This window comes from Erithacus rubecula (genome assembly GCF_903797595.1).
Source record: "Erithacus rubecula genome assembly, chromosome: 24".
NCBI classification, from domain to species: Eukaryota; Metazoa; Chordata; class Aves; order Passeriformes; family Muscicapidae; genus Erithacus; species Erithacus rubecula.
The window spans coordinates 5,727,243-5,753,484 of NC_136676.1; the positions used below are offsets into that span (position 1 = coordinate 5,727,243).

At 48.6% G+C, this 26,242-nt stretch overlaps 1 protein-coding gene and 1 long non-coding RNA gene across 3 annotated transcripts; one reads left to right on the forward strand and one right to left on the reverse strand.

Annotated features, from left to right (window-relative positions):
• Positions 1–22,715, forward strand: LOC306812145 (uncharacterized protein). 2 transcript variants are annotated; one of them, XM_079326449.1, is made up of 13 exons: positions 1–671; positions 4,887–4,961; positions 6,746–6,795; positions 9,105–9,158; positions 12,231–12,381; positions 14,106–14,188; positions 15,160–15,321; positions 16,439–16,596; positions 18,107–18,291; positions 19,340–19,407; positions 19,816–19,980; positions 21,126–21,210; positions 21,743–22,715. In XM_079326449.1, exons 1-13 carry the CDS (start codon positions 485–487, stop codon positions 21,766–21,768), a joined length of 1,449 nt encoding a protein of 482 aa, XP_079182575.1. In that variant the 5' UTR covers positions 1–484; the 3' UTR covers positions 21,769–22,715. The 2 variants fall into 2 exon arrangements, with proteins under 2 accessions (XP_079182575.1, XP_079182574.1); XM_079326448.1 differs by having other exon boundaries at positions 2–671; positions 21,126–21,197.
• A 73-nt stretch (positions 22,716–22,788) lies between these two features.
• On the reverse strand, positions 22,789–25,845 carry LOC306812147. Its single transcript, XR_013776804.1, has 2 exons — positions 25,452–25,845; positions 22,789–22,988 (listed from the first exon to the last, which is right to left on the reverse strand). It is a non-coding gene; the product is annotated as an uncharacterized lncRNA (long non-coding RNA).
• Between the last annotated feature and the right edge of the window lie 397 nt (positions 25,846–26,242).

Consider the following 26,242-nt stretch of genomic DNA (forward strand, 5'->3'; position numbering starts at 1 on the left):
CCGCTCTCCCAGCGCCGGTGCCGCCGCTTCCTCCGGGAGCCGCCGGCGGGGGAAGCCGCGGGGAGGGCTCCCAAGGGCTTCTCCTCCTCTCGCCGGGTTATTTTTTCCGGTGCTCGCTCCAGCGGGGGAGGTGGGAAGAGCCAAAGGCGGCGGTACCCCCTTCCCGCCCCCCCTTCTCCGCCGCAGCACATGGGAAGCAAAAGTTTTCCTCCTCCTCCTCCTCCTCCTGGTGCCGCCGCTGCCGCTGCTCGGTGCCCTCCGCCCGCTGCCCTCGCCCCGCAGCCCCCCGAGGATGCGGCGGCTCCGCTCGGCCCCCGATGTGGCGATGGAGGAATAGAGCCCGGCAGGAGCCCCGGCAGGGCGGGCAGCGAGCGAGGGCGACACCGCCACCGCATCTCCCGGGGACATCTGCGGCTCCGCGGGGCACGGGAGCTCTCGGGATAAAGAACCAGATGCTTTAGCGGGGCAGCGCTCCGGCCGCGCCATGGGCACCGGGATGTGCTCCCGGCGGCAGAAGGGGCTGCTGCAGACCGCCTTCTGCCTGCTCACCCTGGCCTGCCTGGCCTCCGGACTCTTCCTCTACAGCCACTTGCAGCAGAAGGTGCGGAACGCCGAGGCGCTGGCGCAGAAATACAAACAGCAGCAGGAAGCGCTGTCAGCCCAGCTGCAGGGTGAGTGACCCCTCTGGAGGTGTCCCCAACTTCTGTCCCTCCCAGCCACGAGCACGGTGCTCTGGAGATGCTCAGCGCTTGGCTTTAAGGATGCTGTGGCCCTTTCCTTTCCTTTCCTTTCCTTTCCTTTCCTTTCCTTTCCTTTCCTTTCCTTTCCTTTCCTTTCCTTTCCTTTCCTTTCCTTTCCTTTCCTTTCCTTTCCTTTCCTTTCCTTTCCTTTCCTTTTCCTTTCCTTTCCTTTCCTTTCCTCTTTCCTCTTTCCCTCTTTCCTCTTTCCTCTTTCCTCTTTCCTCTTTCCTCTTTCCTCTTTCCTCTTTCCTCTTTCCTCTTTCCTCTTTCCTCTTTCCTCTTTCCTCTTTCCTCTTTCCTCTTTCCTCTTTCCTCTTTCCTCTTTTCTCTTTCCCTCCTATTTGGGTGTCAGGAATTAGAGCAGCCCTGAGTCTGAATTTGCTGCTCGCAGCAAAGGGGGGATCGGGGTATGTTGGACGAGCTCAGCTGCGTCACTTCTATTCCATTTCTGCTCCCTTTGGCTGCAAATCTAAACCCGTGTCCCGCTAATAAAAACTCTGGGATGCGCTCTCGCTGCCCCGTGTGGAAGTGAGCAGGGAGGGAAGGAATCTCTCACCCAAGTTTGTTGTCCCAGGCTGATGCTGCCCACTGATAAACCCACCTCAAGAGCTTGATGCGGGACTAAAAAAGTCGTTTTGGGGCTGCAGGTTTTTAGCTCCCTAAAAAGAGGAGGAAGAGGAGGAATTGGCTTTTCTGCTCTCACAGCACTTGGCTCCTCTGGCAAGAGCTGCCGGAGACCGGAAGGCGAGCGCAGAGCGTGGATTCCTCCTCCCCCTCTCTCCCCTCGTTTGTCCTCCTTACATAAACGCCTCGCTGTGGGAAAATGGGATTTTAGCGCCCGGGGAGCCCGGTGACTCCGTGGCTGAGCTCTCCTCTCCTGTGTGCAGCCCATCAGCCCAGCCGTGCTGTGGGTGCCCGTGTCCAGCAGCTGGCACAGCGTTTGGAGTCTCTGGAGGGATTTGCTGAGCTCCCCGTGGAGAGGTTGGGTGGGAATTCCCTGGGGGTAGCCAGCACTTGGCTGTGTGATGCTGTGTGTGCCTCTGGAGTGCTCACACAATGAATGAATGCAGCCAAAAATTGTTCTACTCAAGGCCAAGAGATATTATCCCTTTCCCCCTCCTCCGCTAAAAAGTCATTTTACATGACAGCATTTATGGGAGCTCTTCCCCCAGCTAAAATCAGGTACAGGGTGTCTGTCCTGACCTTTGTGGCACATCCAGGGATATTGTTCCTACAGCCTGTATTGCTGGAGCATCCTGCAGACTCAACATTTCAGTCTCATTTCAGACTCTCAGTCTCATTCTGTGACTCAACATTCACATCTTTCAGGGTTAAATCTTCTCCCCGTGGTTCTGTGATGCAAATGGAGCATCCATCCCCCCAGGGCTGCTGGTGCCCAGGGCTGTGTGTTCTGTGTTTTCTCCAGGGAACAGAACCCAGACAGCCTTGGGAATGGATCTAAGGCATGTTCAGGTTTTCAATGCTGTTATCTCAAGGTCTGGTTCCATTTTCCCTCACTCCAGGAGGCAATCCAACACCTCCAGCTCAGTCCCAGCCACGATTCCCACCTGCATCCCGAGTTTGGGTGTGCAGAGATCAGCAGTTAACCCCCATTCCTTGTGTGTCAGCATCTCTTGGAGAGAGGGGCTGCATCTCCAGGGAATGACAGTGACAGCCTCAGGGAACCCCAGTTTTGGGAACAACAGAGCAACAACTGAGCCAAGCTCATGTTTTTTTCCACCCAAATATGTGTGAATGGCAGAGCTGCAGCCTGTTGCTGGGATTTCTAACCCCCTGTCATCCCTCCAATTCCTAAATACAGTTGTTGCCATGGCTACCCTTTTTTATTTTGAGAAGACACTGCTTGTCCAACAGTTCTAACAAAGGCAAGGCTTCTTTTTGGATTTGGCTGCTGGGAGGAGCCTGGCAAGGGGCAGATGGAGTGATGCTCGTGGGGGTCTGGCAGTGGAGAGGTGCTGGCACATCTGGGCTGGCACATCTGGCTGGCTCTGGTGCTGTGGCTGCTCCCTGCACTGCTCTGGGGACAAACCTGGGGCTCTGGGCTCTGTCCCTGCACTTGTTGCACGATTTTAATTCCCATGTCCTCTTCTGCACCTGGCCCTGCCTTTTCAGCAGGGGTTTCATTGTTCCAGCAGCTCCTTTGGCAGCAGGTGGAGGTGCCTTGGAGCCGAGTCCTGGCTGGATTCCAGCTGGATTTAGGCACTGACCACCCTCCATTCTCTCCTCTAAAAGCAAATTGTTCAAGACTTCCTGGCTCCCTGCTTCAGAACTGTGCGGTGCCAGTTTGGTCAGATGAGTTGTTGCTGTGTCTCACCACAGAGATGAGTGAAGAATTACAGAATTTTGGATTGTCCTGAGCTGGAAGGGACCCTCTGGAATCATCAGAGTCCATCTGCTGGCCCTGAGCACCCCCAGAGCTGAGACACTGCTGTATGCAGTGCTGGCTCCTTGCTCTGGGTGAATAAACCCATTTTCTCTGTGCTCTGGGGGCCTGTAGGAAAGGCAGGAGAGATTAAAACTTTCTTTTCTAGGCACTGGGGGTTACTTCAGTTTACCTGACTTAAAAAAACGGGGTCAGGGAGAGCCAGATTTTGTGCTGTAAAATTCTGAATGAACACCTTGTGATCTGGAGCTGTCCCTGGAGCCTCCCCTGCTCTGGGATGGCCTCGTTGGGATCTGGGCTGGGGTTGTTAACACAGCCCACTGCTGCTGGGAAGTTGCCATCACATCAAGGCCTTGCCCTCAGCAGCTCTGCTAGATCAGACTGCAAGAAACTCAAACGTGGGGGAGTCAGAAAGTGAGAACCCAGAGCTCCCAAATCCTCTGGGAAGTGCCTGATGTTCCCAAGCTGGCAATTCCCCTGGACAGGACCCTTTGTGTGCTCAGCTGGGGAAGCCCTCAGGGTGATATCTGAGCAGTCTGTTGGAAAAGTGCTCCTAAAAATAAAGTTGTCATCACAGAGGAGACACTTGGGCAGCTGCAGGGATGGGTTTGCAGGGGGAAACATCCTTCAAACCAGTGCTGGAATGGTTTGGACAATGTGGGTGCAGTGACCCAGGCCAGGGAAGCATCTTCATCCCTGGGATGTCTGTGTGGATGAAGATAAAGCAGGAGACAGCCTGGAGGTCAGCAGGGACAGAAGAATTTGCTGCTCCAGCATGACCTGAGTGGAGCTGGCAGGACCCAGAAATCCACTTGGAGTGAGAGCATGAGTCACTTGTGGCTCTTGGCTTGGCCAGATGTCAGCAGGGAATGGATTAGCACTGGCTTCATTTTCCTGGAGACTGGGAGTTATGGCACAGCTGCCCCCCAAAATCTTGGCTCTGGGAGGTTTCCATCACCTCTCTGAGTGCTGCCCAGTCCAAGGGCATGGGGAGCCTGTGGTGGCACTCACACAGCAGAGTGGGTTCATCACCATCCATCAGGAGCCTTCCCTTTGCCATGTGGCTGCTCAGCCCTCTCCCTTCTCAGTTTTGTGTGTAAGGAGCTGCTTGCTTCCATTTTTATCAGTGGCCTGGGCTGTGGAAGGAGGAAAAATCTCCTGCACTGAGGGCCAGTCAATGGCTGGGTTGTGGAAGGGTAAAAAAATCTGAAAAGGTAAAAAAAAATCCTGCACTGAGCTGATGCCTTTTCAAAACAGGGAATTTGGCAGCTTGAACCTTGAACAAAAACACAATTTAGCCACTGACCACTTTAAAACATCTCCTGGGCATCACAGCTTGGGCTTCAAAGCAGAACCTGAGTGTGAATGCTCCCAGTTTGGGGGTGAGACTGGTGTGGTGTATTGGGAATATCCACGGTCTGCAGCCCAAGTGTCCCAGGCAGGAGAATAAACGTATGAGAAAAGAGTTGTGGGGACAGTTCTGAGGTTTGTGGGGACAGTTCTGAGGTTGTGGGGACAAGTCTGAGGTTTGTGGGGACAGTTCTGAGGTTTGTGGGGACAATTCTGAGGTTTGTGGGACATTCTGAGTGTTGTGGGACATTCTGAGGTTGGTGGGGTTAATTTTGCAGTTTGAGTGGATAATTCTGAGGTTTGAGTGGATAGTTCTGAGTTTTGTGGGACATTCTGAGGTTTGTGTGGGTAATTTTGGGGCTGGTTTGAGCTCTGCTGTCCCTGCCCCACAGTGGTGTACGAGCACCGCTCCCGGCTGGAGCGATCCCTGCAGAAGGAGAGAGGGGAGCACAAGAAGACCAAGGAAGGTGAGTGCCCAGTGTCCCCAATGTCCCCAGTGCCCCCAATGTCCCCAGTGTCCCCCGTGTCCCCAGTGCCCCAAATGTCCTCAGTGCCCCCAATGTCCCCAGTGCTCCATGTCCCCAGCATCCCCAGTGTCCCCAGTGCCCCAGTGTTCCCAGTGCTCCATGTCCCCAGTGTCCCCAGTATCCCCAGCGTCCCCAGTGTCCCCAGTGCTCCGTGTCCCCAGCGTCCCCAGCATCCCCAGTGCTCCATGTCCCCATTGTCCCCAGTGTCCCCAGCGTCCCCAATATCCCCAGTGCTCCGTGTCCCCACTGCTCCCAGTGTCCCCAATGTCCCCAATGTCCCCAGTGCTCCGTATCCCCAGTGTCCCCAGTGTCCCCAGTGTCCCCATTGTCCCAGTGTCCCCATTGTCCCCAGTGTCCCCAGCGTCCCCAATATCCCCAGTGCTCCGTGTCCCCACTGCCCCCAGTGTCCCCAATGTCCCCAATGTCCCCAGTGCTCCATATCCCCAGTGTCCCCAGCATCCCCAATGCCCCATTGTCCCCAGTGTCCCCAGCATCCCCAATGCCCCATTGTCCCCAGTGTCCCCAGTGTCCCCAGTGCTCTGTGTCTCCAGCATCCCCAGTGTCCCCATTGTCCCCAATGCCCCAGTGTCCCCACTGTCCCCAGTGTCCCCAGTGCTCTGTGTCTCCAGCATCCCCAATGTCCCCAATGTCCCCATTGTCCCCAGTGTCCCCATTGTCCCCAGTGTCCCCAGTCCTGCCCTGCCCCGCTGTGGCTGTCCCAGGGTGGGATTTGGGGGCAGTGAATGATGTGCCCTGGAGCTGCCAGGGGGGTTCTGTTCTCTCCTGTGAGCAGCAGTGTCCCTGTCATTGGAACAATTCAAGTGGTGACTAAACCTGGCACTGCACCATGATTTATTTTTGAAAGATGTCAGCTTGCTCCTGTCAGGAAAATTAATCCACAAACACCAGAGGTTTGTGTCCAAAAGGAGACAGAGGAGTCCTTTTGCTTTATTCCAATAAAGGGAGAGGCCATGGGGCATTGCCCTGGGGTCTCTCAGATTTTTGGAGGACTCTCCCTTTTTATCCCAATTTCCCTCTCTCTGTCCCCATGGGCACAGAGAGGCACAGAGTGCCCAAATACCTGAGATTCCCCTCTAATGTCCAACCCTCCCTTTGCATTTTTAATTCTTACAGAATTCATAGTTTTCCCCATTGCTTCTTTCATCTTCCAATATCCAATTTCATTTACCACCAAACCTACAGTTTGTTTGTAAAGGCAAATATCTTTTTTTCCATTCATCAATCAGTGGAATCCATCCCATTGTTGTTTTTATTTCTCAGTGCTAGTTTTCTGTGCTGCCTCATTAATTAATTTGGTGAGAAAATGAAGCATCTTAATACAGGTTACATTGTTGTGGGACTTTCCTGTTGCAAGGAGCTGCCACAGATGAGATCAGCACGAGTCTGAATCTCACCAAAACTTTGGTTCCCCTTTTCCAGACTCATCTCTCATTTCAGAGAACCCCAAAAAATTCTTCAGCTCCAACACCAAGCTGCAGCTTTTTATTTGTGAAGCAGGAGATCACCAGTGCACTTGGCTGTGCAATGGCAGAGGGAGGGAATTTTTGGGTGCACAACTCTCATGGAAAATATTCCCATGGAATGGTCTCCCAGCAGCATCTGCATTCCAGTTTATTGCTGAGTTCCTCCTTCCCTCCCAAATCCAAACCAGATCCTTGTGAAGTTCCAGCTCCTTAATCTGCCTCCTTTTCTCCCCTTTCTAGATTTTCTAGTGTACAAGTTAGAAGCTCAGGAAGCTCTCAACAAGGAGAAGGTAGGTGTGCTTTGTCTGCAGCAATGAGAATTATTTTTAATGTATCATTCCATTTACAATTTAATAGATAATTTCGATAGTTAATAGATAGAGTATAAATTAATTTAATAATTAATAGAGCAGGGCAGTGAGGCCACTGGAAGGCAGGGAAAGCTCTGTGTGTGTGCATGGTGCAGGCTGAACTTTGGCTGACTCCTCTGCTCAAGGAGTGTGTGAGGATTTTCTCCTTCTCAGGGAAAAGGGCTGGAGCTGCTCTGTCTGTGCCAGGGGAATTGTCACTCCATGGGACAGCAGAGGCTGAATGCAAAGCTCATCCTTTATTTTCTGCCTCTGCTTTGCAGATGATTTTCACCAGCCTGGGCAGTCCCACTCAGCAGGAAAAGGATTCTTAGTGAGGGCTGGGGGGAAATGCATCCCTGGGATAAATCTGTCACGTTCACTCACATTTCCAGGCTGGGTTTTTTCCTTTCCCAGAGCATCTGGATGAGATGCTGGAGAAGGGGAATCACTTTTAGGCTGCTCCTCCTTGGATAGATGAGACAGAAAATATCTGAGTTTTTAATGGTGGGCAACTCCCTTGCAGTTTGGGGATATTTCAGACTGTACTGAGTATTTATTGAGTATTTATTGAGTATTTATTGGGTATTTACCATGTTAAATTGGGGGTTGGAGTGGCAGTCTCTGCATAGTGCAAAGGGAAGCAGCATGAAAGGCAAATGAAGCAGAAACTGCCACTCCAACTCTGGGGTGCTCACAGCAGGTTTGGAGAGCCCCAGGATGGAATTGAACCCCACAAATTGGGATTATTCTATAGAAGAAACATTTTTGGTTGTGCAAGCCAGTCAGCAAAACTTGAGAGCTGCCTGATCTAAATATATCAATATTTAGATTAATTTTTTATAGATCACACAGACGTGCACAAGTTGGGTTCTAAGTTATTTCTGGGTTATTTTGCACATCTTGGGGTGCACAGAGCAGGTTTGGGAGAGCCCCAGGATGGAATTGAACCCCATATATTGGAATTATTCTATAGAACAAACCTTTTTGGTTGTGCAAGCCAATCAGCAAAATTTAAGCACTGCCTGACATGTTTACATGAAATTCTTTCTAAATTATCCAGATATCTCTGAGTTGGATTCTGCTGGGTTATTTTGCACACCCTGGGGTGCACAGAGCAGGTTTTGGGGAGCTCTGGGATGGAATTGAGCCCCATAAATTGCAATTATTCTATAGAAAAAACATTTTTGGTCCTGCAACCAATCAGCAAAACTTGAGCACTGCCTGATAAATTTACATTAAATTATTTATTAATTAACCAGGTATGTACAAGTTGGGTTCTGCTGGGTTATTTTGCACATTCTGGGTGCACACAGCAGGTCCTGGCACTGTCCCCTCTCAGTGCCACTGCTGCCCTGGGGACAGAGCCTTTGGGACAGGGGTGGTGACCCCAAACCTGCTGTGCTGGGGTGAATAAATCCCCTTGGGGACACACAGGTGACCCTGGGGATGGCCCAGACCCTCTGGGGGGGTGAATCCCTCCCCTCTGCTCTCTGTGCCAGCTGAGCCTGCTGTGCCTGGGGCTCACTCCATTGCTTAGTAATCCTTTTTTTTTTGGTGGAAAAGCTGCAATTTCTGTGTGTGGGTGACAGCCTGAGCTCTGCTGCTTTCTCTGCCTCCCCCTCAGCTCTGCCAGGAGAGCTCAGACTCGAGGGGGGTTCAGAGTGCAAAGCTCCTTCAGCAGCAGGCCTGGATAAACCACTCAAAATGTGAATTACATAATTAATGAGCTGCTGGATAGGTTGCTTTGAAAAGTTTTTTTGAAAAATTTCTTTGGGAAAGTTCTTTTCCTGCCTTGTATGTTCTGCTGGTCCCAATCCCTGCCTGCAGGTGAGGATTTGGGCTGAAGGCTGGGGAAAAAAACACTCAAAATGTGAATTAAACACACAATTAATGACCTGATGGATAGGTTACCTTGAAAAGTTAATTTGTAAAATTTCATTGAAAAATTTCTTTTCCTGCCCTGCATGTTTTGCTGGTCCCCAAGGTGAGCTGGTCCTGCAGGTGAGGATTTGGGCTGAGGGCTGGGGAAAAACCACTCAAAATGTGAATTAAACACACAATTAATGACCTGATGGATAGATTGCTTTGAAAAGTTCCATTGAAAAAGTTCTTTTCCTGCCCTGCATGTTCTGATCCCAGTCCCTGCCTGCAGGTGAGGATTTGGCAGGTGCTTCTGTGTGTTTTTTCTCCCTCTCTCAGATTTTTCTGGACTCTAATGCCACTGTTGGCTTTTTTTTTCCTCTCCCCAGCAAGACTCCATGAACAGATATGGGGCCCTGAGCTCCCAGCACAAGATCCTGAAGGTAAGAGAGATTTGCTGCTGTGTTTAAGGGATGGGGATCCCAGGATTTATGCACTTGGGGAGGAGATCCCATGGGATCCACATTCCAGGGCAGGTCCTGATTCCCTGATTCTGTCTCAGGTCACAGCTCTCCTGTCAATGGCAGCCTTTGGGCACTTTTATCACACAGGGTTTTGCTGTTTTTCTGGGTTTCCAGGTGTGAAAATGTGTTTATTCATTGGCAGCTCGTCCTCTGGGCTGGTACAAAATATTCCAGTCCATGGGAGAGGCTCAGAGCAAGGCAGCTTACAGCATTTTATAACATTTTATAGCATTTTGTAGCATTTCATAGCATTTCACAGCATTTTATAGCATTTTGTAGCATTTCATAGCTTATCACCTGCTCTACCTGAAGCATATCTTGATGTTTAGTTTTGCTTTTCTTGGAGCAGTGCAACTGGGGGCTGCTGGGGTGGATTTTAAAGACATTTTTAGTCTAGATTTTGGCAGTGAAATGCTGATTTAAGTCTGGGATGGAGAGGGAGGGCTGGTTTCCAGCAGCCCTTATCCCCACTGGGCTGGATTTCCTGAGCTGAGCTGCACCTCCAGCTGCCTGGGGTTGGATTTTGGATTCCAGCTTGGGGAAAAGGGAAATACAGTTCTGTCTCTTGGGTATTCTCCAGCACTGTGGATTCTGGGAATTCTCTGCAACAGCAACATTCCTCTTCATAGCAACAGACTGAGCAGAATTCTTTGCTTCTCTCAAGGGGACACTCAGAGATTTTTATTTTTCCTGGCTCCCTTTTTCTTGCTTCCTTTTATTGGAGGAGTGGGAAAAAAAACCAACCCAACCATCTATTTTTTTTTTTTAAACTACATTCACAGCTGCTGAAAGACAAAAGCAGCCCTTGGGAGTGGGAGATTTCAGTCTGAAAAAGCAGATTTTAGCCCCTGATGAGGCTGTGGGTAACAAACACTTCTGTCACTGGAGCCCAGTGGAGCTGGCTTGCTGAGGAGGAAGGTTGTGGCAGGAATATCATCACCTGGGAAATGGGAGATAAATGGGAAATGGGATGTGTCATAGTGAACAGAAGGGGCTGAGCTGGAGGTCCCAAATGTCACCAAAGGATTGTCACCAAAGGAATGTCCTCACAAAGCCACAGCAGCACATCTGGCTCTGGTTCCTGGCCCTGCTGTGCCTGGTCTGTGCTGCTGCTCCCTGCAGGGCTGACCCACATCTGGAGCTGGCACAGATGTGAACTCAGAGGGGTGAGGGGTCTGGCTTTGCCCAAAATCAGCAGCTGGAGCTGAGCCCTGAGTCTGGATCCTGCTGGGCCAGGCTTTGTCTGACAGAGCCCTTTCTTCCTCTCCAGTGGAGATGGAAATCTTTGGCTGCCATCCCTGTGCAGCACCCCTGGCATTCCCTGCAATTCTCACAGGACCTTCCTGAGGCTGCTGGAATGTGAAAAATGAGCTCTGACCCTCCTGTGGGTTCAACATCCAGGTTTTACTTTGTCCACAAAGCTGCTCTGGAATCAGGGCAGGAGCTGATGGGTCTGAGGTGCTTTTGTTGCCTCTCTCACCTTCAGCTGGTCATTTCTGCCTTGGGCAGAGAGTTTGGAACATTTTGGGCACCCCCTGTGGTTTGAGCAGCAGCAGGAAGCTGAGATGGGAAAACTTGCTGCTCTGAGTGGAGGAAATCCTGATTTTTGGGAGATGAGCTGGCTTGGGAATGATGATTTCCACAAATTGCAGCGTGAGGAACCCAGAAATGCCAGGACATTTGTCACCCCTCACCCCAGCTGCACTAAACATCCCTCACAAAATATCCATGTGCTGCATCCTGCAGGTGAGTGAGACAGCAGGGCTGGGAGGAGGAGAAGGGCAGAAGGGAAAATCCTCACTGACATGGGGAAGGGAAAATTGGAAAATCCTAATTCACATGAGGAAGGGAAAATTGGAAAATTCTCATTCTCATGAGGAAGGGAAAATTGCAAAATCCTAATTCACATGAGGAAGGGAAAATTGGAAAATTCTCAGTCACATGGGGAAGGGAAAATTGGAAAATTCTCAGTCACATGGGGAAGGGAAAATTGGAAAATCCTCACTCACATGGCCAGGAGAGGTTCCTGCTCTCCTCAGGGTGCCTGCCCTTGGAATGTTCTGCTCACAGATAATTAAATCCTGACTAATAAACCCCTGTGGGGTGTCCCAGACCTGCAGCTCCTCCAGCAGCATCTTTGGGTTCCTGCTGGGGTTTTTCCTCCTGGTCCAGGCAGCTCAGAAAGCACCAGAAGATGAAAATTTCCTTTCTCCCTCCTGCTTGGGAGCACCCAAATCATTCTCAGGCAGAAAGTGCCTGAGAGGTTAATTGGCCTGAGCTGATGAGGATTTAAAATTCTTTGGATTTCACATGTTTAAATCAAACCTCACTCACTAATGTTGTGGTTTTTGAGGTGTTTAGTAGCAAAATGATTTTAGGGAATTGTTTCATCTCAGTTCTTTTGCCAGGGGCTCTGATGAGAGCTCTAAGAACCTTTGAAAGGCAAAGCAGGAATTTTCAGTTCTCTATATTTTTCTTTCCTGTGATCTGGTTAATCAGACATCCTTATTTCTCTTTTTGTTCTGTCTCTGGGACCTCTCCATCTTTTCCTCTGCTCTGCCTGTATTTTTGGAGCAGAGTTTCATCTCTTTTAGTGGAGGATCATTTCTTCAGGGGGAATGTCTGGGCCACAGACACTTTATTTTCCTGGAGATAAATGCATTGACAGCATTTAGAGGTTTTTTTTTAAAAAGACTATTTTTTTAAAAAATTTTATTTTTTGCCCCAGAGAGTCTGATTGAAATTTCAGAAATTGCCTGCACTGTGAGAATTCCTGACTCTGTCCCAGAAAGGAAATTTCCACCAATTCTGCCTCCAAATTAGTGGCTCCCAAAAAAACCCCTCCTCCCAGAGTGGGGTTTAATTGGGTTTAATTGGCATTTCTCATTTCCCTGCAGCACTGAGCACAGAGATGTTTGGGATTTGTGCAGGAACAAACACCTCTCCTGCCCCACACTTGGCAATACCAAAATTCCTCTCCTTTTTCTCCAGAACCAGCATGATGATGTCAAGAAGCAGCTGCTGGAGCTGCAGCTGCAGCACAACAACCTGAGGCTGGAGCACAGAAAAAGTCTGGAGAGCCACAACCAGAGACTCAGCCAGCTGCAGCAGGAGAGGGACAGCGAGGTGACCACCCTGCAGGGTGAGAGGGACCCACAAAAAATACAAAAAATACAAAAAACCCACAAAAAAACCCATTAAAAAACCATTAAAAACCACAAAAAGCCACAAAACCCACAGCCAGAGGCTCAGCCAGCTGCAGCAGGAGAGGGACAGCGAGGTGACCACCCTGCAGGGTGAGAGGGACCCACAAAAAATACAAAAAAACCTACAAAAAACACAAAAAAACCCAGAAAAAACCCATTAAAAACCACAGAAAACCACAAAACCCACAGCCAGAGGCTCAGCCAGCTGCAGCAGGAGAGGGACAGCGAGGTGACCACCCTGCAGGGTGAGAGGGACCCACAAAAACCACAAAAAATACAAAAAAACCCACAAAAAACCATAAAAAAACCACCAAAAAACCGACAAAATACCACAAAATCCACAGCCAGAGGCTCAGCCAGCTGCAGCAGGAGAGGGACAGCGAGGTGACCACCCTGCAGGGTGAGAGGGACCCACAAAAAACACAAAAAATACAAAAAAACCTACAAAAAACACAAAAAAACCCAGAAAAAACCCATTAAAAACCACAAAACCCACAGCCAGAGGCTCAGCCAGCTGCAGCAGGAGAGGGACAGCGAGGTGACCACCCTGCAGGGTGAGAGGGACCCACAAAAACCACAAAAAATACAAAAAACCCACAAAAAACACAAAAAAAACCCCAGAAAAAACCCATTAAAAACCACAGAAAACCACAAAACCCACAGCCAGAGGCTCAGCCAGTTGCAGCAGGAGAGGGACAGTGAGGTGACCACCCTGCAGGGTGAGAGGGACCCACAAAAACCACAAAAAATACAAAAAACACAAAAAAAAACCCATTAAAAACCATTAAAAACCACAAAAAGCCACAAAACCCACAGCCAGAGGCTCAGCCAGCTGCAGCAGGAGAGGGACAGCGAGGTGACCACCCTGCAGGGTGAGAGGGACCCACAAAAAACACAAAAAACCCATAAAAAATCCACCAAAAAAAATCACAAAAAACCCACAAAAACACAAAACCCCCAAAAAACCCACAGAAAAAACCACAAAAAACCCACAAAAACACAAAACCCCAAAAAAACCCACAGAAAAAACCACAAAAAACCCCACAAAAACCCACAAAAAACCTCAAAAAAACCCACACAAAAACCTCAAAAACCCCAGTGCCTCCTGAGCTGGGGGATCCAGAATCAGGCTGGATTTTGGGACAGAGCCTTTCCCCCATCACAGGTACAGGATAATTGCCAAATCTCAGCACATCACATGTCTTGACACTCCTGTGTGCAAAAAAATCTCTTTTTCAGCTCCAACCTGGAGGATTCAGGGCACAACTGTTCCTTAAAAATTCAGGAATAAACGTGCCTGAGGACAGAGCTGCCCCATGATTATTTTCTCTAAGTGGGTCATGTTTTTTTTTTTTTATTTGTACCATCAAGCAGCAGCAGGGAGAAGGAATCTGTGAGCTCAGGAGAGCTCCAAACCCTTCTTGGGGTTCTTCCAGTTCCCCCAGGAAAGAAAAAATCAAATTATCTGAGTGCTGTGGCAAACACAGGAGTTAGGAAAGAGCCTGGAGAGGAGGAATTCCTGGGAATGCTGGAAGGAATGATGAGCAGGTTTAAAGAGAGATCTGTGGGGTCAGGAGGAATTTGTGGTGAGAAAGGGAGATGGCACACTTGGGAAAAAAAAAAAAAATCTCTTTTAAGCAAATTTCTTCTTCTCCTGCAGACACAGTGTTTAAACTCAGAGAAGAGAGCAAGCTGCTCAGGAAAGCTCACCAGGAGGTTCACTCCCAACTCCTCAGTGCCCAGGTATCCAAATATTCCCTAAATACCAAATCCTGTTACCAGCTCTCTTCCAGGGTGGGGAGTTGCCCAAAATGCTGTTGGTAGTGTAGATCCATTCTGTAAAATTCTCCAGCCTGGAATCTGCCCCAAAATATAAATTTGCTGTACAAAGTCCCTGAATTCCCAGCCCTGGAATGTCTCCCCACATTCCAGATGCTTCCAGGAGATGGTGAATTGATAAAGTTTTTATTTTTTTTTTCCTGTCTGGAGCTTCCCACAAATTCATATCCCAGGAACTCTTCTTGGCTGCCTTTTCCTCCTTCCTTTGATGTTTGCTTTGCTGAGGGGTTTGGTTGGTGTTTGGTTTGTTTTTAATGTTAATTTTGAGGTCCCATTTCAGGGGAAAGAACTGAAATCAACAGAGCTGCTCAGAAATCAATTTCCTGTTAAACTTTGCTTGCTGCTTGGAATCTTTCCTACTCTGCCCAGTCCCTAATTTGGTTCATTTCCAGAAATCCTGGCAAGCACATGAAAAGGTCTCCCCCTTCAATTTCCTATAAATAACCAGGGTGGAAATGAGGAGCTTTTCCTGAGTGGCTTTTTCAAGGGTTGGAGATGAAAGAAAGGAAGGAGGGGTTGCATTTCCTTACCCAGCCCCATCGATTTTCCTTTGTCTTGCAAAGTAAATTGGATTGTCAGGTAGGATTATACCAATTATATTGGTATTTATACCAATTGTCAATCCCCTGGGATGAGCAGATCCAGGGGGAAATCCCTGAGCAGCAGCTCAGGGTAAAAGTGAAAGAAAATGAGAGGCAAAAAGGAAATACAGAAATTGGGGGTTGTCAGTGATGATTGTGAGTAAATTTTCTCCAATAACTTCCAATTTTTTTCTTGAAAATTTACCTCTGCCAGACAAATCAGGAGTGGCTGTTGCCAGCAGGGAGATGTTCAACCCTGTGTGAGGTTTCTCTGTGTCCTTCTCCCCCCCTCAGGCCCAGATGGAAGAGTTCAGGCAGCTCAAGGAAGCTCTGCAGAAGATGCCAGGCTTGAGAGGAGGAGGAGGAGGAGGAGGAGGAGGAGGAGGAGGAGGAGGAGGGAGGGGGCAGCAGCCCCTGGTGCCAGCCAGCAGCCAGCTGCAGCCAGGGAGGCAGAAGGTGTGGTACCCCCAGCACAGCTGGGATCAGTGTTCTGCAGGGTCCTGCAGCCTGAAAACAACAAATCTGAGTTTTTGTCTTTCCTTTCCTCTCCTTTTCCTTTCCTCTCCTTTCCCTTTCCCTTTTCCTCATTTCTTTCCTTATTTCTTTCCTTCCTTCCCCTTCTTTCCCTCTCACTTTTCCCAGGATTTCCATCCCGTGCTGCCCTCGGTGGTTCCTGGCTCTCAGCAGCTGCCAGCACTGGGCTCCTCTGGCCCCAGGACCCGAGCCCAGGATGCCAATTCTGTGCCAGGAGCTGTGCCAGGAGCTGTGCCAGGAGCTGTGCCAGGAGCTGTCCCTGTGCCAGGAGCTGTCCCCATGCCAGGGGTTGTGCCAGGGGCTGTGCCAGCCTGGCCCCGTTTCACCCGCACCATGAACAGCCTGCCCAGCCCTGTAGGTTCTGCTGGGGTTTGGGGTGCCCTGGGCTTGTGGCAGATCAGGGTTGGGGTGTTTGTGATGCTCTGGGTTTGGGTTTCATGGCCAGGCTTGGGGGAGTACAAAGAATAAATCATCCAAGCTCGCCTGGACCCCTGGGGTGGTTCAGAGGGAGCAAATCTCTAAAAAAAGACAGTAATTGCAGTGTGGCTGCACTTTAATTAGAGATGTCCATGACCTGCTCTGCTACCAAGGGGCCAGCCAAGAAAAAAAAAATAGGCCAAGTGGCCTGCAAAGCCACAGAATAGTTGAATTTAAATTATCTGTTTGGTAAATTAGAATTTTGCATCACGGATAAAAAAGTTTTTTAGTGCTAATCATAGTGCCTTGTTTTTTCCATGCACTTAACAAATGATTAGTAAAGTCTGTTAAAGAAATCTTTATGGTTCTAAGAGCAGGAGGAGGTGTTGGAGTCAGTGAGTTGAGGGTCTCTGAATTCTTCAGAGGTGATTTTGTTGTTCCTCTTTTCTTGGAGTTTCACCCACAAACGTGGCTCACTCAGGATCTGAGTCTGTGTGTGGTGTCTGACTGCAGATTTTTTTCTGGAGCACTTCAGGATGTGTTTGTTCTTTGAGAAGGGTTTTTCTGTCCCCCAGCCCTGGGTTTGGGGTGTTTGAGGTGCCCAGGTGTGTCTCCCCTGCAGGATGTGAGGATGATGATGCACATCCAGGTGAGGAGCCACGAGGGGAGTGAAATTCCTGGGCTGTCCCTGCCTGGGGCAGGACAAACCTCTGAAGCAGGAAAACCCCCAGTGCCAGGCAGCCAGCCCCCAGCAGGGAACAGCCAGCTACAAATGCACAGGTTGGTGACACAAAACTTTTTTTTCCTAAAGGAGCATCCCAGCTCTCTCCCTTGTTGTGTTTATTGTGGGTTTGCTTGGAAAGTGGTTGGAGGAGCAGCTTTTTTTTGGGTGTGTTGCTGGTGTTGGTGGAATTCCTGGGAGTCTGGGCAGGGCTCAGGATCCAGTGGATGCTGTGCAGACTCTGGGGAAAGCATTTATTGTCTCAGCAGCACTGGCAGGAGGCTGCTCTGTTCTGCAGAAGGAAGAAAATCTCTCTCTCTGTGGCTGCAATTCATCAAAGCCTGGCCACAACCCAAAAAAGTGGCTCTGAAAATAAAATGTGCTTCCTCCTCTAACTTATTTATCCCCTGTGTGTGTGCAGGTTGTGTCTGTTCAGTTTGTTGGAGCACACAGGATTTCATTTCTGGTTTATCTGTAGAAGAAACTTCTGGATTTCATTCTAGACTCAGCCTGTTCCTGCCCTTTCTTCTCTTCTATTTTTGTCTGCTCACTTAACCTGTGACTTTTCCAGGGCAGAGACTGTGCTTTGCTTTTTTCTTTAAATGGCCACATCCTGCCCAAAGTGCTGTGATAAATAAAATCTGCAGGGACACACAGGAACAGCTCAGTGTGGTGGTGATGCCTCTTTGGGGCTTCCTAAAAACAAAATTAGGAGAATAAAAAACAGTTTATTTATATTTATTGAAGGGTTTTCAAGTATATTTAAAACCTGAAATGTCTTAAGCGGACTTTTAAATCTCATTTGTTTGTGTGCTGGCTTAAAGAGTATTTAAAGTTAAAGCCACTTGTCCTTTCCAGCAATTAAAAACTGAAATGTCTTAAGCAGATTTTTAAATCCCATTTGTTCATGTGCTGGCTTCAAGAGCTTCTAAAGTTAAAGCCACTTGTCCTTTCCAGCAGTTAAAAACTGAAATGTCTTAAATGGATTTTTAAATCTCATGTAGAGGACAGCTGGAGCAAGCAGTCAGCCTGCTTGGAATTTGCTGTGACTTACTGGGGTTAAAAGGTTTTGTTTCACTTATTTTTGATTTCCCTGTCACTGGGATTTCATCCTTTCTTTGTTTCTGAAGCTGTCCCTGACTAAGGCTACTGAGGTATTTGGGAAGCATTCATTTTAATTTAGTAGCATCTTCATTTTCCATGAAGCTGGAACAATGAAGAGCACTTGTGGTTTGGATATTTTAAAACTCTTGGATGTGTGTGTTTGGGTATGTGTGAGGCTGAGTAAGAACTTATTTAGGATTGGAGTTTGTTGCTATGTGAATGTCATTGTCATATGAATAATATTAAGGGAGTTTTACAATAAATTGTATTTACAAAGCAGAACTTATTTCCTACTATGTGGCATATTAATGTTCTTTTCAAAGCAGATATCTCAGTAATTAATACAACCTTCTAGTTTCCACCCAAAAAAATTTAAATTAGGCCAAACTTATGCATGTGTTGCAATATTTTTTTTAATAGTTTCATGGAATATTTCCTGAGGCAGAGGGTTTTGTTTGCTTGCAGCTGGAAGGACCTTGTCAGCAAAGTGAACACCCAGATGGATGAAGAACAAGCACAGGGGCACCCCAAAAGCCCCCAGTCTGCCCCCAGGGGTGGGCAGGGGGGCAGCCCCCAGCCCCCCAGCCCCAAGAGAGGGGCAGGGACAGCAGCAGAGAGGGAGAGGATGGATGAGGAGGAGCTGCAGATGGGTATGGAAATGGTGCCTTGGTGGAAAATCCCTCTGCATGCATTCCCAGAGCATTGCCTGCCCCAGGGTGGAGATAGAGCACCAAACTGGTGGCAGTGGCTTTAAGGAGACCCCACTGACTGTCCTGGTTTGAGGGACAGGTGTCTGCCAATAAAGGCAGGAACTTCTCTTTGAAATGGAGAGTGTAAACCCTCTTCTAAATTATTATAATTCTGAAATTAAGGGGCTCTCAGGCAAAGATATGGGAATTAAGAATAACAGTTCTGTATTAGGAAAATTAAAATAGCAATGCAGTATTACACAGGACAATCCCAAACCCTGCCAGAGTCAGAATCCAAGCTGACACAGTCAGTCAGTCAGGGTGGTGGCACAGTCCCATTCCATGGTGCTGCATCCTCCTGCAGGGGCAGATGTGGCTCAGCTGGAGCAGTGCTCCTGGAGAAGGTGCAGTTTCCTCTGAAGCTCCAGGGATGATGTGGAAGGGTCTGGCTTTCCTCTGGAATCCAGTGGGAAGAAGGTCCCTTGGTGTCCAAAATGTCAGTTTTTATCTGGGTAGGAAAGGCTTGGCTCCTGCCCTGGCTGGAGCATCTCCCAGTGGGATGATGGAATTTTATCAGTCATGCTCTGGGACTCAGTGGCCATGAACAGGAGATATCTCCTGGAGGGAGGATGGGCTGTGGGAAGATAAAGATGATTGCCCAGCTGGTTTAAAGATGGCCCATTAGCAGAGAATGTGTGCCAGGAGATAAAGATCACTGCCACACCCAGTTTGTAACAATGGCCCATTAACAGGAGATATCTCCCACAGGGATAAGAATCTCTGCCACACACAGTTTGTAACAATGGCCCATTAACAGGTGATACCTCCTGGATGAAGGGTTGGTCATGGGAAAGATAAAGATGATTGCCCAGCTGGTTTAAAGGTGGCCCATGAGCAGATAATGTGTGCCAGGAGATCAGGGTCACTGCCCCACCTGGCTGCAGCAGATGGGGACAGAATCCACATTTTTGTTCACATCAACTTAACACACTGTCCCTGTCCCTGGTAGATGCAGGAGTGATTGACAGGGAGGACAAGGTGCACTCACAGAAGGAGCCCGTGGTCCAGGAGCCCATGGTGAGTAACCAGAGCATCACAAATCCACTCCAAGGGTGGGAAGGGCCCTTAAAGCTCATCTCATCCCACCCCCAGCAACAGGGACACCTTCCACTCCCCCAGGGTGCTCCAAGCCCTGCCCAGCCTGGCTGTGAAAAGTTTTTATCTTTCCACCCTGCCATGTTTCACCTAGATGTGACTCTGGCTCACAGTAAGAGTCCAATAAGTCAATAATTATCCAGAAGTTTCTATAACGTGCAATTCCAATCTCTTTGGGTCTACAGGGATAACAAATAATACTTTGGGGTTTTTGAACCAACCCTAAGAGGCTTGGAGAGGTGCAACCAAGTGCTCCTGCTTGCTGGGGAAAGCATTTTCTGCCTCCTGAGGGAAAATCCTGCCTATTCACAAGAGGCTTTTCTTGTCCAGATGCCAGATGATGCTGCAGATCCTGCCCAGGACCCCAATAACCAAGGTGAGGATGAGTTTGAGGAGGCTGAGCTGGAGAGACCTGACTTTGAGGAGAAGGTGGGAGGCTCAGAGAAGTTCAAGGAGCCCAGTGTGAAAGAAGAGCCAAAGGAGAAGCCACCAAAGGTGAGTGGCTGCAGGGCCAGGGAGGGATCCCCAGCTGGGGATGGGTGAGCACAGAGCTTAAGGAAACATCACATTCCTGGGTGGATCCACAATCCCACCAAGAGGATGGGGCAGGCAGGAGAAAGCTCTTTGGCAACTTGGTCAAAACCATCCTATTTTTTCTTCCACTGGAGCTTGAAATTTCCATTTTGTAGGACTTTTGGGTTCTTGGCTTTGATTCTGCTTGTGTTTCTTCTCAGTACAATCAGCTGTGCAAGTCCAGCTCTGGGGTAGAGTGGAGCAGAATAAGCAAAGGGACAATTTTAGGAAATCTTATTTTAGCCATGTACCAGAGTTTGCTCTGGCCTTGTCCTCTCTGCTTGTTGAAGTCTCCCTGGCACTTACAACTCCTTTAGGGATGGGGAGCTGTGGAATAGGGGATGGTTCACTCCCAGTTCTTCCTGCAGAGGAGCTGGGACTTTTTATGCACTTGGGACCAGAAGCAGAGACAGAAATCTGATTTTGTGCTGGATCCTGGTCAGTGCAGCCCTGTCCCAGGCTCCTGGCAGCAGTGACAACATGAGAGAGCTCTGCCTCCTTGTTTGCCTCCTTGCAGATGGAATCCATTTATTCCACAAAGTGTTTCTTGCTGCCTGAAGCCAGGCTCTGCATCAGGGAAATGTTCATTTGTTTTGACAAGCAGCTGAACGTTGCTTGTTTTAAAAAAGGAGTGTTTTATCTGTCAGGCTCTAAAATCATGATTAATAGTGGGATTAAGAAAGAAAAAAGGAAATCCAGGCCAATGAAATCAAATAAGAGAGAGATGCTGGCACCATCAGAGCAACACCTCCTTGAGATTAGTGAAAATGTGGAAAGAATTAGTGACATAAATACCTGGCTTTCAGATCTGGCTGTGCTGTGCTCCCTAAAGCTCTACCCTAAATAACTCAAAGTTTTCCAGAGTCCTGGGGCTTGAGGCACCAGCCCTGGGGCCCTCCTGCTGCAAGTGGAAGGAGCTGCCAGCAGGTGGGAAGAGAGACTGGATGGAAAAAATAAATGGAGTTTGTGTTGCCTGATCCAGCCCCCAATTCCAGACCTGGGGCTCTGATCCTGGGGAGTGGGAGCAGCCTGGGGCTCTCTCAACCCCTCCTGGCTGTATTTTTCAGGATGCTGGCAGACCTGCCAAGCCCAGGGAAGATCCACTGGAGGACTACCAGGAAGATCAGGAGCAAGAAATTGTACGACCCCAAGGTTCTTCCTCTTTCCCTCTCTGGTGTGGGGTCACCTGGGGTGGCAGCCAGGAGGATTCAGCTTTTAGGGAGCCAGATGTGAGCAGGGACCCCAGGTCTGCCTCTGCCTGCTCAGTGAGGTCTCCAGAGCAAACCTGGAGCCCACTGCTGCCTTTTCCAGGTGTTCAGATCTCTGATCTGCTCTTCATATCTGCCCCTCATTCTGCTCCAGAGGCAACAGGCTGAGATATCAAAGTTGCATTGTGCTGCCAGGATATTAAATGTGCTTAAAACACCCTGGCTGACCATGGCAACACCTCTGTGACACCTCAAGGTCCTGGCAGGGCTGGGTTCTTCCTGTGTTCCCAGGCTTTATGGAAACATGGGGGTTTTTGTGTTTTTTGGTTTGGTTTGTTTTTTTGTTTTTGTTTTCTGGAAAGCTGGGCTTGTTTGGTGCAACAGTTCTGGTGTGCTGTTATTTAGGGTTTTCCTCACCAGGATTCCCTTTTTTATTTGCTGATTTTTTCCTTCCTGGCTGTTCCCTGTGCCCCCAGGAGGATCATGGAGGGGAGGTGGATGACAACGATGACCTGGAGCTGGTGCAGGAGCAGAAGGAGCGAGCAGGAGTGAGGGGAGCTGGTGGCAAGAAGGATGATTACTTCTGAGAGCTGCTGAGGAAAACTGGACACTGCAGGAACGAGGGGATGGAGCTCCTCCTGGGACCTGGCTCCAAAATTCAGCACTGCCCAGAGCAGAGGCAGGAGGAGGGAGCTCTCTGCAGGGTTTGCAGAGCAGAATTCCAGCTGGGAGTGGAGCCACTGCTGCCCCCCAGGCCACTGGGAGATGTCTCAGCCTGGGAATGATCTTACCCTGCTGCTTTTCTTACAAGCACTTTCTGATTTACTGTGTTCTCTGCCCTCTTGTTTTTCACATCCCCTTTCAAAGCTGGAGAGGGGTTTTTTGGTTGTTTTTGGGAGGTGTTTTTTACCCCCCTGGTCCCTGGACTCACTCGACTGATCTCTAATACAAAGGAATCTGTCTTCATAAATTATTTTGCTCAGCTGTGTTTCTTGAACACACCCTTTGCTCTCCTCTGAGCAGGGTGGGGAGGGAAATTTCCTGTTCTTTGTCTGGAGCTGTGCAAAAGCACCAAGCACAGCCAGCAGTGTGTGTGTGTGTTTATGTGAACACTGCACCCCCTTCCTGCTGCAGAGACCCTCCAGGGGCTTGGAACAAATCCTTGGAGAGTTCTCCTTGCCTTGGCCTTGAGCTGTGACAGTGTGACAGTCCTGTTGGGCTCAGTGTCACCTGTGCATCCTCCCTGACCTGCTGGAGGTGAGGGCTGAGAGCTCTTCCCAATGGGGATGGGGACAGCCACACCAAAAAATGGGAAATAAGGAATATTTGCAGCTCAGCTAATGCACTTCCAGCCTGTTTGGTTTATTTCCAGTCCCCCAACATTGGACAGGGAGCTGAGGTAAATTCTGTTCTTCTAGGCAGGTTTGAATCAGCAAGGGTATTGTTGATGCAGTAGATTGGATTACTTGGCCTCCAAAAGACACCTGACCTCAGGGACAAAGAAGGAACAGTCTGGAATCTCTGGAATTTAAAATGAAAGGAGAATGGGTTTAATCATGATATCTCAAAGCCTGTTTGAGGTGATAAGAACAGGGCAGAGCTGTCCCAATCCCTGCCCTGTGCCTGAGCTCTCTCCTCTTCCTCATCACACTCTGGAAATCTGGAAATCCCAGACTCTGGCACCTCAGTCATCAAACACAGCTTGTGGCTCAATGTCATCACCTGGTAAAAAATCAGGGGATCTTTGTTCTCTGTTTGAATTAGTTGAGCTCTTTTTAATCCTTGTTTGTGGTATATTTTGCAACTGCTTTTAGACACTAGGGAAAATTATATTTATTTCCCAACAAGCTCAGCCTTTTTCATTCTGACAGCATTGATTATTTTTTCTTCCACTGGTTGTAATGGAGCTTGAAATTTCCATTTCATAGGACTTTCTGATTATTTGTTTTGATTCTGCTTGTGTTTCTTCCCAGTGCAATCAGCTGTGCAAGTCCAACTCTGGCATAGAGAGGAGAATAAGGAAAGGGACAAGTTTTAGGAAATTATCATTTAGCCAAGTGCCAGAGCTGCTCTGAGGAGCTCAGTGCAGAACTCTGGTGAAATATAAAATGCCCTGAGATGGTTAAAGCTGCATTGGTGCTTTCCCTGCTGTGATGCTGCTCCTCCATGAATATGAATCAGCTGAGGCTGCAGCTCCTGCTCCAGAGCATCCTGACCAAAAGTGCCTCCAGCTGCAGGTCAGAGCAGCCAGTGCCAAAGCTCAGCCCTCCCTGCCTCTCCACCAGCCCCTGCTCTCCCCAGCCTGGCACTGCCACGTTCTGCCCTCACTGCAAGTGAGGCAAGAAAATAGAAATAGGAGCCCAGTGGGGGTGAGGCTGCTCACTGATTCAGGCTGCAGGATAATCTAAATCAGGAGGCAGATTCTCTGCATTTTAGGGTGAGTAATCCTCCAAGTTATGACTTGGGGGGAGCTGCAGCAACTCAGGCCTGAATGCAGAGCTCCCAGCTTGGAGGATGCTTTAGGAACCATATGTCATGTGCTGCCCTCAGCTGAGAGCAAACATCCCTGCCCTGGGGATTGTCTGCCCTGGCCGTATCTGAGACTAAAATTAGCAGAGTGTTGTATAAATTGTGAGCTGTGGGTTGTCAGTGCTTCACTGCCTGGCCTGCAGTGAGTTTTAATTCTCACTGTTTCCTCCAAGAAGAAGCAAGAAACCCAGTGGAGGAGAAGCAGAAAAGTCAAACCTTGTGATGCTGGGTCTGCCTGGAGCCTGCAGAGCAGGTTGGGATGCTGCTGGGGGTTCAGAGCTCAGGGCAGATCACAGCAGAATGCTGAAGTTCTGTTTTACTGCAGAGTGAGGTCTCAGGAAACAGATGGATTCTACCAGAACAAACAATGACACAAAGGATTCACAGGGAGCCAGCACGGGCAGGTTGACACAGCCAAAGCAGGAGGGTCTGCTTGGCTGTGGCACAAATAATTGAGTTTTTGCTCAGACACACTGCAAGGCCAAAAAAAAAAAGTGCAGAAGGTGCAGTTAACCTGAAGTGTTACACATTTTTTTGATGGGTTCATTTTTCCTCCCTGTTCCACCCACCAGAACTCAGAGTTGTTAATCACAAGCAAGCACAGAGGTTGGTGCCAGATCTCTTCCCTGGACATGGAAATTACAGCTCTGGAGAACAAGCTGCTCTTCATTGCTGGTAGGAGAAGGACACAAAGTTTGAAGGAGGAAAAACTTGCTTGCTTTGGCTCCAGCCACTTCCTGAACATGCTCACATTTCTCAGGAGGGGCTGTCAGGTCTCCAGTTTTTACATCCTGGCTGGAATTCCACAGGTAAATTTGCCAAGAAGTGCCTTCAGCAGCACAGCACCTCTTCCTGCTCCAATATCTGAGAGTTTTCCAAGCCATAACTGCACCTTCAGCATCCTTTTCTATGCTGCTTCTATTTTTTTTATTGATCTATCTTAGTTTTAAAAGAGATTTCTGGCAACTTTCCATAGACTAGCAGACACCCCCATTAAATCTGGTGAAAAATTTCCACATTTCCAGATGTGGAAATAACTTGTAGTACTTGATATTGGTAAATTAAAGATTTCCTTAGGAACCACACACTTGCAAAATCCAGTCTTTCCAACAGGAAAAGGTGTCCTGATGCCAGACCATTCATGTTCAATACATCAGAAAACAAAATTATTTTAACAAATTCCACACTGCTGTGAATTACATTTTGTGCATATGCAAGCATCACCTTGTATGGTATGATTTGAGTTTGGTTTTGTTCAGGCTGTGAAATAAAAATAGGCCTTGGGACCTTATTTTTGCTGTATTTTCAACTGAAGATAATTCAGATTTTGTTTTTAAAGGAAACATACACAGCAAACTGCAGCGTGTTTCTAAATAGGTAACAGTGAAAACTACACCAATGTGTTTAGGCACATCTCTGAGGGCTTTAACAAAACAATATGTTAATTATTCTGCTTTACAAGTTAAATATAGACAAATGCTTATGTTTGGCTATAAAATCTGGAGCACAACTCTACATAAAATCTGATCAAAACAAACAGAAAATATGTTGTTTTTCCTCCTGCTACTCAGAAAGGACTTAAAGCAACTTTAGAGCTCCAAACACTGTTTAAGGCAGTATTTTTGTTTTTCCATCCACATTTAGCCCAGTGAATACCTCTCTCAAGGTCGTTCAGAGAGCATTAATTGTGGTGTGATGCTGGGATGGAGCACTGCTGTCTCCTCCTGTGCTGCAGCATCAGCTGCTGCTCCAGCTGCAGGTTTGGGTGCAGGGCTGCTCCTGCTGCAGAGGGAGAAAATGGAATTTGGGGGAGGGCAGGAGGAGGAATATCCCCAATCCTTCTGTCTCAGGGTGTGCACTAAGACCCAGAGTTATCCCTGCTCTCAGCTGACCTCCTGGGAGGGTCTCGTGTCTCTATTACATCCTGGCCGAGTTTATTTAAATTCTCAAAGCCAGGAGGTTAAAGCAGCCTGGGTGTGCTGTTCTCAGTGTTGTAAAAATAAAATAAAATCCGTGTGAGCTCCGTTGTTTCGACATCAGCTGAAGGGGAGCACTGCTGGTGTCAGCCCTCGGGGACAGAGGCACCTCCCGGCCACCCCCAGGCACATTTTTGGGGGTTGCAACCATGTAACGTGAGAATTGCTGTATTTTACAGGTTAAATATCGACAAATGCTTGTGTTCTGTTGTAAAATTAAAACGGGATCCTGTGTACCAACAGATCAAAAACATGAATTTTGTTGAAAAAATAATATTGTTTGGTGTGGAATGAAATCTGCAGCTCGACCAGGACAGGACTGAGCAGTCCCCCAAGCACTGGGGGATGCGATCCCGGTGGGCACTGCACATCCCCAAAGGTGCCAACCCTTGTGGGGTCTCAGCATCCCCCTGTGCCGACTTTTACAGGATCTGAGCATCCCCTTGTACCAACCAACTTGCGGGGTCTCGG

Coding starts and splice junctions, on each gene's coding strand:
- LOC306812145 (XM_079326448.1), top strand. CDS start 485: ATGGGCACCGGGATGTGCTCCCGGCGGCAGAAGGGGCTGCTGCAGACC. Junction 12,382..14,105: donor CGAGGTGACCACCCTGCAGG/GTGAGAGGGACC, acceptor CTTCTCCTGCAG/ACACAGTGTTTAAACTCAGA. Junction 21,198..21,742: donor AAGATCAGGAGCAAGAAATT/GTACGACCCCAA, acceptor CTGTGCCCCCAG/GAGGATCATGGAGGGGAGGT.